Consider the following 13,108-nt stretch of genomic DNA (forward strand, 5'->3'; position numbering starts at 1 on the left):
TTCATGCAGAAAATTGAGCACTCATGCCCAAACGTGTTTGGCATTACTGTAATAGGCAAACTGAGCTCTCCTACATATCAGTTATGACTTAGGTTTAAGACGGATGCTTGTGTTCACTCTTAAATGCAGAGGCTGGGGAAGAAGGAACCCTGAAGGTCGCACACCAGTTCTAAAATTATCATGTTCTAGTGCATAGGCACATAAGCAAGAGTCCTGCAGTTCTTTCTTTGACTGCATATCTTCGACTTATTGTATCCAGTTGTCTGAGAGTCTGTTACACAGCACTACTCACTTAGATGGATGTCTTGTGGTTCAGAACTAATACCTAAATATTATCTAACTTATGCATATTGCAATAGACATAAAAATATTACCACCCAAATTATCACAGGGTCCTCCATTATGCTTAATATTTTAAAAGTTCTTTGATGAGCACAGTTTAACTCTGTAGTGTTCAACAGTACCGAATCTGGGTTATGTGTTTTGCCCCTTTCCAACATTAAAATGCAAGAGGCATCCTAGTTCCCTTGCTGAAATGCCGTCCTGTCCTGTCTTTGTCTTGTATGTGAATAGATGCTGTCCCACGCAAGAGTGACAGAGTAAACTTTTCAGAGACAGCATGACTCCCTAGACAAGAGAGCATATCGAGTCTGCAAGAAACACTTCTCAGTAAGCGTCTCGAAGTTTCAAAATTAGGTATGGATGACTGAAAAATGGCTATTGCTAGTATCTACAACTCAACGATTTAGAAAAGATGTAACTTTATAATATGTTTACTTTTTATAAATAACACCATAAAGTTTAACAATTATATTGTTAAAACAGTTACTTTTGCAATTAGTAAAAACTTATTAAAAGTTGTGTTGTTTTTTTATATTGAAATTAATCTGAGCTGAACATTTCATTATTTGAGTAATTCAAGTTGTGAAATCATTGCAATTTTTACGGTTGATTTTAATGTTTCTTTAAATAAGTAAGAAATTAGTATTGGAACAATATTTTGTTTTTTAAAAATCTTCTTAGAATGGACCGAGAAGAACTTTATTCTAAAGACAATGATTATGACAAAAAGGCTACTTTGGAATTGAGGCAAGAAGATAAAACGTACCACTGTGATATTAAATCAAGTGGTATTCAGCTGACTAGCAGGCTTCATCCATGTGTTATGTACAAAAGCCGGATTTTTTCCTTGCTTATGGGAGTAAGTATTATGAACCTTAAGCTCTTCATGTTTTAATTTTGTAATAATTAATAGCATGTTATTGTTAGTATACAAACTCATTACAAAATGGATCCCTTACCCACACATCCGTTAAAATAATTCAATGTATGGAGTAAAAAATTCCTTTTGCGATTTTTTTTTGAAATTTCTCAGTATTTTCTATGATTAGTATAGTGTGAGGCATACAATATATGGCAAACATATTCCCTGGCCTGAATACATCTTAGTTCTCCATACATCTTATAAGACAGCCACCGACAGGGTTAAAAAAAAACAACAAAAAAAAAAGCTTCATAAAGGGGAAATAAAATCAATCTCGTTGCTGGAGTAAACATGTTGTGTATTCAAAGCCCATAGATAATGTTGATCTCTTGATAACTTGATCTCTAAATATGTCGTTGATAGTATGTGAAATTGATAACAAAAACGCAAGTTATGTTGCGGAAAAGTACAACATTTACAAATAATTAGTTGATGCCTTTGTTCAGTACATTTGGTGCTGTCTTACATATAAACACCAGTTGTTTACGTTCCTTGCAGGCAGATGGAGGATGCACAGGCACGCACCCAATAATTTCTCCCTTAGAGGCAACGTTTATGATTAAACCTTGTTGGCTGCTATCCAGCACAACGTCAAACTAACATTTAATTGAGTCAAAAGGACTTTTCCTTAAATACTATATATTGATCTTTTTTGCATCGTTTTTTTGCTTTTCTGCCATATAGACTAGCAGCCATTATAGGTATTGCCTGCCAGAGCAACTCATATTCATCATGGACATTTTATGCATTAAGTTTCCATTGTGAGATTTAAATTACAATTTTAATATGAATAGATGAAGAGATAGCAACATATGAAACCAATTTTAGACTTCAGTGTTAATTTTCCTGATAGGTACAGCAGAGTATCTTGAATCTGGTTTATGACAACATTTTGGACATGACACTTAAATATTTCTCAAAATAAAGATTAAGCTGTATTATTATAACATTTCAGAGCTGTCTTCTTGCAACATCAGGATTTTCATTCTATCTCGGCAATATATATCCTTCTGAAATGGACTACTTGCGATGTGCAGCTGGTTCTGTAAGCATTCCTTGTACCATCCTTTTTTAATGTTCTACATTGTGTGTTGAGCATACATTCCTATTAGTTTCACAATCCATAAGAATATTCTGTATCAATCGAGAAGGTATTGATACCAGGAACTCTAGAAGTTGAAAGTAAAGGCTGTTGTTTTCTAGATGCAAATGAGATAGCTGAAACCATAACAATTAAAGCTATTCACTTTACTACTAAAAAAGCAAATTAGTAGTAAACTGCTTACTAATCTTAAATTTAAATCTGAGCTGCTTAAATATGCTTTTACTCCAGGTGTTATAGGCGAGGGTCAAAAACAAGTTCCACAGAGATAATTTGCAAATTTCTTCAAGCCAAAGAATTGTCCAAACTCAGGACTAAAATATAGCCTGTGGAATAAAGCAACTCTATAATTGTGGTTGCAACTGTAAAAGTCTCAGTCTTGTTAATGTGCAATTCACTCCCAGGACTTCTCTCAAAAAGAAAATAACAAATTAAACTGAAAATGTACTGTCCCTGACATCCCCAGTAAAGAAGAATGCACTTTAAAGTACCGTACTTTATGAGTACTTAATATGCATTCTTAAAAGCATTTACTTTAGGGAAAAGCTATAGCCACAGAGTTGCAGCTGCCCTCTTCCATGACCCGACAATTCTTGGCTCTAATTGGTTGCTTGAAGCAGCCAGTTAATGGTATGAAAGTGCTTGAAATCAAAGGGAGATTTCCCCACGTATGCTGAGGCAATGCGTTTGTGTTTGCCCGAGCACATCTCCTGCATGGAAAATAGCTGAGGAGTGGACAAAGGGACAAATAAATATGAGGGGGATTCTGCAGAACTCCCACTGCATTTGTAAGGGGCACACTAGACAAATGTAAATGGACCTTAAGTGCATATGAAGGCTGGACTGTCCCTTTAGTTTTTGAGTGAATGTTACCTTGTTTGTCAGCCTTGTACTTGCAAAATACTTATTTAAACCCATGGTTTAAAGTAGCCCATTCATAAAAAAAACTAGTATTTTTACAATAAAGTTTAATTTTGTTTTTACAGTGTGTGCCTTGTGCGGTTGTGAATTTTGCAATGCTGAAAAACAAGGGTAGTTTGGTAAGTTGTTTGATTTTGGGGTATCTAGTTATTGCATTTTCTACACTGAGCATCACAATTCTTTTTAGGACATTCAACTAGTCATTTCCCTTTCCTGACCTTTTTAATATGTGTTGTTCATAATTCAGGAATGCTATCAAATAATCTACAAATGAAAGTGAAATATAAAGCACAGACAGACGCAAATAGACCAGGGTACCATTGAAATGTACTGTCCTGATCAAAACTGGTGAAAAAAGTAAAAAAAAAAAAATATATACAATCCATGCTGGACAAATATTTTTCAGTGGAAAACAGAGAATTCTGCAAGTTTTTTTTAATCATTTTTGCACATAGCTCTAAAATTTATAATTGGTAGTACAAAATCTTTTCTCAGATACTAAATTAAGAGCTGGTGAAATTAGTAAATAATATAAAATTTCAATGAGTTTTTCTTGTTACGGTTATGCTCTAATTATAAATTATATATTTATATTGTTGATTTTGATTTCTAGATAGCTCAATACCAGGTCTTATTCATATCAACATTTTCAATTACCACTACCTGTCTAATATGGTTTGGATGCAAACTTGCAATTAACCCAACAGCAATCAATGTAAGTAGAAGCTATTTAAAGGTTCCAATGTTATGCAGCAAATACAGTTCAACCCTTTCATGAGGCTATTGATTGGTCTTCATGTAATGATGGGCTTAACCAAGTTAGATTATAAGGGGATGATTAAAAGTAATTAAAAAGAGTTTTATTCGTCAAGGAAGGTACAGCTGAGATACATCAAACAAGAACGTTAAAGGAACATTTACCTTATAGATTTTTATACGGAGAATAACAAAATACGCAATGGCTGTTTAGTGTGTGTGATTAAATGCCACACACAATATATACATAAGATTGTTTGGTGACATGATCATAAAACATACCACTTGAATATGCATGATAAGTAACTATTCACTCAATAAGCCATTGCCACTGAATTGTGCATGTCTACTGCTAAGAAAACCAATGTAATTATTCTTCATTTTGCAAAAATTTACAGAAATAGCTCCAGATTAGGTGAATTGAATTTCATATGTACCGTATTGGCTCGGATATAGGCCGCCCCCGTATATAGGCCGCACCCTAAAAGTTTGGTGCTTTTTTAAAGTATAAGTTTTTTTCTTTAAAAAAGCACCAAAAAAACATGCTGCCACTCTGTCTCCCCCCCGAGATATGCTGCCACTGTCCTCCCTCCCCGAGATATGCTACCACTGTCCCCCCTCCCCGAGATATGCTACCACTGTCCTCCCCCCGAGATATGCTGCCACTGTCCTCCCTCCCCGAGATATGCTGCCACTCTCCTCCCCCCCCCCCCGGAATATGCTGCCACTGTCCTCCTCTGCCCCCCCCGACTTACCGGAGCAGACTCCCGGGTGTCTTGCGGGGCCGGCGGGGGACATCTACGCAATACGCGTATACAACTTCCGGTGCCGGTCCGCACGATGCGCTCAGACAACCTCCCGTGCCGGCACCCCCCCGTGGGAAGTGCTGGCAGGGGAGGCTGTCTGAGCGTATCGGGGAGTAGGATGCAGGTCCCCTGCACCGCTGCAGGGGATCTGTATCCTAACCCCGCTGCCTGCCCGGCGCTAGACCCCGAATATAGGAAAAAAGTGCGGCCTATATTCGAGCCAATACGGTATTTATTTACATAAGTAGGACATTTTACTAAAACATTGTAGGAAAATACAAATAGTTACAAGTTGGTTTTTTTTATTATGATTTGGTCCCTTGAGCATAACATTAACATTGTTTGTGCATATTTTATAAATGACAGGTATTTGATTTTACAGAAACACTGACGCCTAAACATATTACAGCAATTCATATGAAACAACTTATCTTATAGGATGATAAAAGTACTGCAATACCAATTCTCATGAAACCTGTATATATATTTAAAGACACTGCCTAATTACCTTTTTGACAATCCATACTTATTCACTGGAAGCACATGACAGGTAATTCTCTAGATGCTGATAAACCACAACATCCACAATTCTTATTGTGTCTTTTGATAAACACAGATTGACAAAGGGTCATGGAATTTATAATTTATTGCTTGCTGTATATCCTTTTCCTAGGTGGTAAAACCATTTATCCTGTGGTTAATTATTAGGTAGATACTCTTTTTTTTTTATTAATTATACCTGAGAACTCTTAAATTGTCCCGAAATCTCTAGATGCAATTCTCCTAAGGCTGTCTTGGGCCAGTCCTCCCCATATGTGGCCAGCTCTGCCATCATTCCATGAACCACTCCTTCAGAAAAGGGAGAGCACCAGGTAGCCTATCCTGAGAAGTTCTCCTGTATACTAATAATAGTGGATATGTTTCATTATCGAAATGTAAGAGAATTATGATGTGAAAATATCGTGCAATTCACATCCACAAGTGTTGGTCTTTTTCTCCATTTACAAATACAGTGGGATGCATTCATGGCAGTTTTGACTGTTTTGAAAGTTGATGGTAGAGGTTATTAAAATTAAGGGAATTATTCATAATAGTAGGTTTTTTGTAGAAAGCAAACAAGCTATTGAATTTTGTGAAAAGGCCCAGGTACATGTATGCATACATATAGGACTTGATTCAATTACCTGCCCAAATCATAACTGGTGTTAACAGTAGTGGCAAATGCATTATTTGAGATTCAAGTTCTTGACTAAACCTCTGTTTGCTGTTGTGGGTTCTAGATTCTGTCTGCTAAGAAAAGCTAAATTGAAAACAATAGGAAAATAATTCTACTAAGTGAATAAGAAAGGAGAGTAAACTTTAGCATGACTTAAATCCACAAGACATGTCTAGAGAACATTAATGCACCAAAGAAAAATGAATAAACACAGAATGGAAAAAAAGCCATATAAAAGTGACAAGTTAACCCTTTCAATTCCAACACATGCACTCCATATACAAAAGAGCCACTGTGATTTTCCGATGCAAAATTATATTCCATCGAAATAGCAGTTACATTTATTTATTATAAAACAGATTTCCATTTTCAAAAATCAAAAAAGGAAGGGGAACAAAAATCTTTAAGTAAAATTACAACAAGCAACCGTGTAATATGTAATAGCACCGCCAACACTTAAATAATGAATTTGAAAACCTGATCAAACTTGTGCATGTTTTACTATATCCAAATCAAATTAAGCAATCTTCAGATCTACTATCCACAATATGTCAACCATAAAATAGAGAGCAAAGAAAATATCACCTTTGGAAAATCATAAATAAATATGTATTACCAAAAGCAACACAATTCACATAAAAACCCAAGTGGAGAAATAACATATTTAATACTAAGCAGATATAACATGTTTAATAATAAGATCCCCGAATCAAAGAAATACTGTATGTAACTATATTGGTTAATACTTATTAGCTGAAAAAGCAAAAGAAGTAACACGGTGGTAAACATACATCAAAAGCAACAATTTCTGAATATGAACAGTGAGCAATTTTTGGGGGATTTGTGAATTGGTAGTTGAACAGCTTTCTATTCAATGATTTACGGTACAATAATCAATTTCCTCAAAAGTCTATATTTTAAACATGTAATTGAATTGTGTCCAGAGACTCCTACCTGCCTGCTTTTGGTATGTGGACATAGTACCTTTCAAAATAGGTTAGGCTAATAAGTGAAAATCAGTCAATGTGTTTGTTAAAAATTCCTAGGATTGTAATATTTTGGCTTCTACAATTGACGCCAAATCATCGCATTCGTTATTATTGCATTTCACCACAATCTGATGTGTATTCCCTACATTCCAGGTACTTAAATATGTATTCAATTAATGTGATGCTCTCTTAAAAATGTTGTTCCTTAACAGTATTTTGAAATCCAAAACTCATCTGATTCTATAAATATTTGAATTTTTACCCAATTGATTAATTCTAAGAAAAATGTAACGCTGCATTACCTTTATAGATAAACTTCAATTTGATTCTACTAGTTCTGATTGAAATTCTTGTGGCAACAAATGTAATCATCGCTGCAAGATCAGATGTGGACTTTTGTCAGGCAAACAGGGTGAGTGTAGACCTTTATTTCATTTTGCATTTGTAATAATGTGGTGTATGGACACTACAGTTTTGGAGGGGTTGTTCACTAAATCTCAAATTAGCTTAAAACAACTATGACCTCTAGTAAAAGGGTCAACCACACAGGTCCTAAGCACTCTCATGGATCACTGACTATTAAAAGAATACTACAGACATAATATACACTTAAATGCATATACTAACTGAGTGACACCTTTTCTCCACTGCAAAGCATGGAGAGATCCATAAAATTGCCCAGTTGCAGGGGATACCAGGGGCTCTGTCTGTAGCCCTTGATATATCATGATGAGCAGGTAGGCACACATAGTCACACAACAGACATTAAAGCAGGACTGGAATTGATGAATAAAGGGGAACTGTAGCGAGGACAGGGCACACGGCTTGGAAGCCCACTGGCAGGACACACGGCTTGGAAGCCCACTGGCAGGGCATGCGGCTTGGAAAAGGCTGGACAGGAAGGTAAGTCTGGGACACGCTGGGGCCTGGTACACAAATCTGGATCAAAAACATAGCCAATGGTATACACAGAACAAAGTACAAGGCCCTATAGCGGCTAGCAGACTAACAGGGACCCAAGCCAAACAAATGCAAAGTCCCAGAATGAGTGGCAGAGCCGGTATAAAAGGGCAGGGCTAAACGTGGCTCAGCTGTCCCAAGTAATTAGAAAGGGGTGCTGCTTTGAAAGAAGGGTGGCCACTAGTGGCTGCAGGTAGACATGACAATGATAAGATTATCACATATGCCATGCTGGTAGCACGGAACCCTGACACTGCTATACACTTTGAATTGTTTCTTCACGGAGACATAAATAATTTTTCACAATGAGTATTCGAATGTTGCTAAATCTATTATTTTATGTATTTGTCAAGTATTTTCCTGATTGGATTTAGCGTAATTCAAATTCTTTTTAACTTCCTGTCTCCAAATGTAGGCAAACAGAGACAGACTGATGACTTGTAAAGTGATATTTATTTGTATTGTGTCTTCAGCCTATGATGACGCCACTCTATAATCCAATTAAACAAAAACTATGCATGTTCTTTCTCACTCTAAAATAATCATGTGCAATCCCATTTTTTGTCATTCTTCTATTTTATAGGGTGTAACACGTGGAAGTTCAAGTTTCCTGAAACATGTCAAGTTCCCAGCTCGCATAATAAAATGTTATTCTGTAAGGAAGAAAAAAGAAGGAATAACAGTTGTTGAGTAGTCCCTGGGCAAGAGAGTAACCACAGTTATAGAGGATCTGTCACATTTGAGATTAATTATCATCAATTCTAATTCTATTACTTCATACAACATGTTTACTTTATTCAATGTAAAAAAAATAATCTTTCTCTGTTATGCTGAATTTGAGAGGTGCTATCATATTAAATTGATGCAGAGATAATTAATGTTTTGTCTAAGCAGAACAGCATCTTTAAAGAAAAACTGGATGGTTGTAATCAGAGTTGTTACTAGATATGGGGAGCCCTAGACCTGTGGAGAGCCTAATTGGTTGCCCCTTGCTGTGAGCAATTTTAAACACTAAAAGTCTTTCTGTAGTCTGCTAAAACAATGAAGTAAGAATAAGTGTGTAATAACTTCCTCTCTGGGCTCACTATAGCTTCCAAAAGAGTTTCTCTGAGAGATTGCAGGAGATTAAATTAAATGTGCGTCCCTTGCCTTAGATATTCCTTTGATTAGAGGCAGATGTGATACCAGAAGGGAAAAACAGAAATCTGAATAAAGGAAATATTTATATGGTTTTTTTTATTAAACTTGGTGTTTTTGCTCTGTTAAACTAGAATTAATTGCATGTGTGATAATTCAACACGTTTGATTTTTTGAATTTTTAAGAAGCAGTCTGGCTTTCAAAGTGTATTCATTATTTTTAGCAATATTCCGGTACTCTTGCCTCTTAGTAATAGAGCATTCTGAAGGTAGTTCTTTTTTTTTTGTATGTGCCGTTTCGCACAGTATATCCATCGAGGTTAGGAATGTTTATTTTCCATCAGCTAATATAACCTTTAACATCTCCGGCAGAATATATGAAGCTCTCCCTTTTGTTGTGCTGAGAAGTTCACCCCATATCACTTACACTAAATGTAATAATTGTGTATGTATGTCTGTGTTTCTGTATTGCAGATTGTCGAGGTGATTACGGGAGTTTGTGCAGTGTTTGGAAGCATTGTGGCTTTAAATAATGATGCTCTGTTACACAGCCCATACTTATATGTATCAATTTTTTGGTTACTGGCAGCTGTAAGTATGTCATAGTAAAGTTTTCGATGTGTCATTGTTACTTTTAAGATGAGTAAACCAGTGATCTCTGTAATTATTCGGTATTCAAAGTTGACAGTTTGAGTGAGCGCTGAAGAAAGCATGATGTAGTTCAAAGTTAGTCTTCATTTGCGAAACACATCTCCTGCCATGTAATATACTTACCACAAGTTGGCTGTAGCACTGTCTAAGAGGGCCTCCTCACTTTTGTTTTTCACAAGATTGATCATGCAATTGCAAGCAGATGTATTTATAAGAAATACACTGGGATTTAAATGAATGCTTTAGCCTTTTAAGTTAATGAATAACATACCGATAACTTGTTCTTTTAGAGTTTCCCTAGTGCGATTGCAAGTCACGTGGCTGCCGAATATCCCAAAAAATGCTTGGTGAGCATGTGTCCTAGTTGGTTGAACTATACTTTTTATGTTATATTGTGTGTAATTTAAAATGCATGCTTTCATAGTTTGTAATTTGAAGCGGAACATTAATGTTGACTTGTTAAATACCATCATTATTGAGTAGAACCATGTCAGCCCCTGTTTTACAAGAAACAAACCTTGTCTAAACAGAAAAATCCCTGAATTGCAAGATCTGTCAATTCATTTCAATGTAGATTGCCATTTTTGCTGCTCAGTGTGTAATCTGGATCTCCAATATCCAAGAAAGTATGAAATATGTATGTCTCAAAGGATTCAAACTGTGAGTGTGTGTTTTGAGGTACACTGCACAGATCCAGAGAGCTTGCAATTACAAGAAAATGTTACTTTTTTTTCTCAGTCTTCACTAATCGACAGAATTCTCAGGAGTTTACAGTTGGCGCTGGGTTATATAAGAGATGACTTTCATCTCATTGCATTGGTCCATTAAGGCACTAACACTGATGTGTTTGAGAAACCTACATCAGAAAATGTTTGAATACTGATTAGTCTTGTCTGTATCATGCCTGTGTGCTGTTACTGATACTGGGTCAAGATGTGCAACGATTTAGGTTGGCTTGAAAATGTCTTATTTTATTGTAACGTGCGTTAAAATGTTATACTGTGTACATTAGGTGGAAGTTGTGATTACCACTTGCAGTATTACATCACCTTTGCTGTCCACTACAGCAGCCTACCTGTCATTCAGTGTTGTGAAGATTATTGGTCTTGTAAAAACCTACCCAGAAACTGTTACTGTAAGTACCCAGTTTGATTTATTTTTATATATCTGTCTTCTCTGTAACTCACTGTAATAACAGTAATTGAATTGAAGCCTTATTTTCACCTCATATCAGTATCTCATAATACCGCCTGAAAGAACGCATTGCTTTTTGACAATGTTACCAAATTCACTTGTCAATAACATATATATATATGTGGCCCAAGTATGTTCTATCCTTCTGCCTACACTATTTGTCTACTTTCTTTTGCTGAGCAGATGTCTGACAAACAAGATTCTCTTAAGATCAGAGCTGGGTGGACCAATAAGTGTTTCTCGAGCCCACTCAGTTGTCTGAGTGTAGATGAGTCGGCAAACATGCCTCTGCTAATTCCATGTTTTGGGCCTCTTATTGATGGTCATGAAGACAAGTAAGGCTCAGCACTTGCTTGCTTCTGTCACCACCACAGATGGCTTTACTACCTCTGAGAGCTAATGTAAAGACTTTACTAATGTAATCCAGATCAGAACACTTTAGCTTCTATATGTGTACATTTTCTCAGTCTTTAAGATTTTATTTTTTCCATGTTTTTAATTTGAATGTTTAAACGTGTTAATTGTATGCTTGTTTTCTTTTTATTTCAGCTGTTTCATGACATCCTTATATTAGTTCTGATGCTGATCCTGTTGGTGCAAGCCCTGCTTACAAACCTTACTGTTGTTCAATGTATACATTACAAATCACAAAATAAAATATCCAGTTCATCCTGGAAGGTGCCAAATTTGGATGAGCTTGATTATAGAAATTATGAGGTAAGTATTTCTTACTGAAATTACTATACAATATACTATATATTAATTTGGGGGTGTGATGATATCATTTGTAGAGCACTTGATAAGGTCACAGTATCATAGGTAAACACATGAAGAGGAAAATATGTTCCTTCTTTCCGAACAGAGCAACATTTTTCAACATACTATTGTGACAGCCCCACCTGCTGTACATAGAGTTATTCTCATTTCTGAAATACGTATTACTAGGGTTCCCATGTAGGCCATTTTTGAGGGCCACATATACATTTCACATGTAGCCAATCAGCATATGTGGAGTGTTACCCTGAATTATGTACGATGTATAACATACTGCATGGTTTTCCTCCTACTTAAATTGTTTTTAATTTTCAAATATATTTATCCCTAGGTGTCCAGCAATGCTGTGAGTGAATTTGACAAAGACAAATCATGGAAAACTGTAATGGTGCAGATGTCCCAGTAATACATTTCTGAACACTGTTTGCTACTAATGTATAACCCTGCTGACAGCATCTGAGCTGTCCTTGCAATGTAAAGAGGTAGTCAACATCTTTGTAATGGAAAAGTAAAACAACCACTGAGATGTTGCTACAATATATACTTACAACCCTCCAGCTTTCACATCCTCATTAAATGAACCCCATCCATTTCGGAAATCAAGAACATGTGCACATTCATGGAGAATTTGAAATGTTTGTTTTCTTTGGGTTTTTTGTATTGCTGGGCTTCAACAGCTCTAAATATTGTTAATAAATAGCATTACATGTGTTTATATCTTAACTAGTGTAAATAAACATAATTCTTCTTCTTCTAAATGGCTTGTTCAGTTACATAAATAGGTCACAACATTTCATATGAAAGTCTTGGTAAAGAACTGCCTGCAGCCATGCCTCCAACTGCACCCCTTCAATCAGTTGAATCCCTGTTTGGCCATTTGAAATATTGGGAGGTGTGTTGCTGCTGTAAAGTAGTCCTGCAACAGAAAAATAGTCAAAGAAAAGTTTACAAATATATAACGAAATAACAAAATAAAGCAAAATATTTGTTCTCATTTATTTTATTTTTGATTGTTCTGTTACATACTCGGTACAGTATATCAACGGGCCTTCAATTTAACTGTGCTGTCAAATCCTAAATATAGATAATGTATTTTTCTCGTAGGTGGTAGGAATGAGCTTGAGAGATCTCTTTCTTAGGCCTGACTAAGCACACACATTTTGAGAGATGTCGTATGCTGTTATGAGGAATATAATCCTTGCAGCCAGGGATGGACTGCGAGAGAAAAGCAGTCCATGCACTTTAAAGCCAGTGACCACTAAATGAATTATGTGCAGCCACTGGCTGGATACCAAAGGTTTTTGGTACCCTAGGCAAACTATGTCTTGGGTGCCCCAG

The 13,108-nt window shown here is 36.1% G+C and overlaps 1 protein-coding gene across 1 annotated transcript; it reads left to right on the plus strand.

Moving 5' to 3' along the window:
• The first annotated feature begins 1,024 nt into the window (after nt 1–1,024).
• LOC149302851 (membrane protein MLC1-like) lies at nt 1,025–12,176 on the plus strand. Its single transcript, XM_089482172.1, has 11 exons — nt 1,025–1,201; nt 2,220–2,309; nt 3,353–3,406; nt 3,901–4,002; nt 7,365–7,466; nt 8,598–8,669; nt 9,626–9,742; nt 10,093–10,149; nt 10,815–10,937; nt 11,546–11,713; nt 12,102–12,176. Exons 1-11 carry the CDS (start codon nt 1,025–1,027, stop codon nt 12,174–12,176), a joined length of 1,137 nt encoding a protein of 378 aa, XP_089338298.1.
• Nucleotides 12,177–13,108: the final 932 nt, after the last annotated feature.

The sequence above is a fragment of the Sceloporus occidentalis genome, unplaced genomic scaffold (assembly GCF_023333645.1).
Source record: "Sceloporus occidentalis isolate IW3139 unplaced genomic scaffold, rSceOcc1.0.p SCAF_17, whole genome shotgun sequence".
NCBI lineage: Eukaryota > Metazoa > Chordata > Lepidosauria > Squamata > Phrynosomatidae > Sceloporus > Sceloporus occidentalis.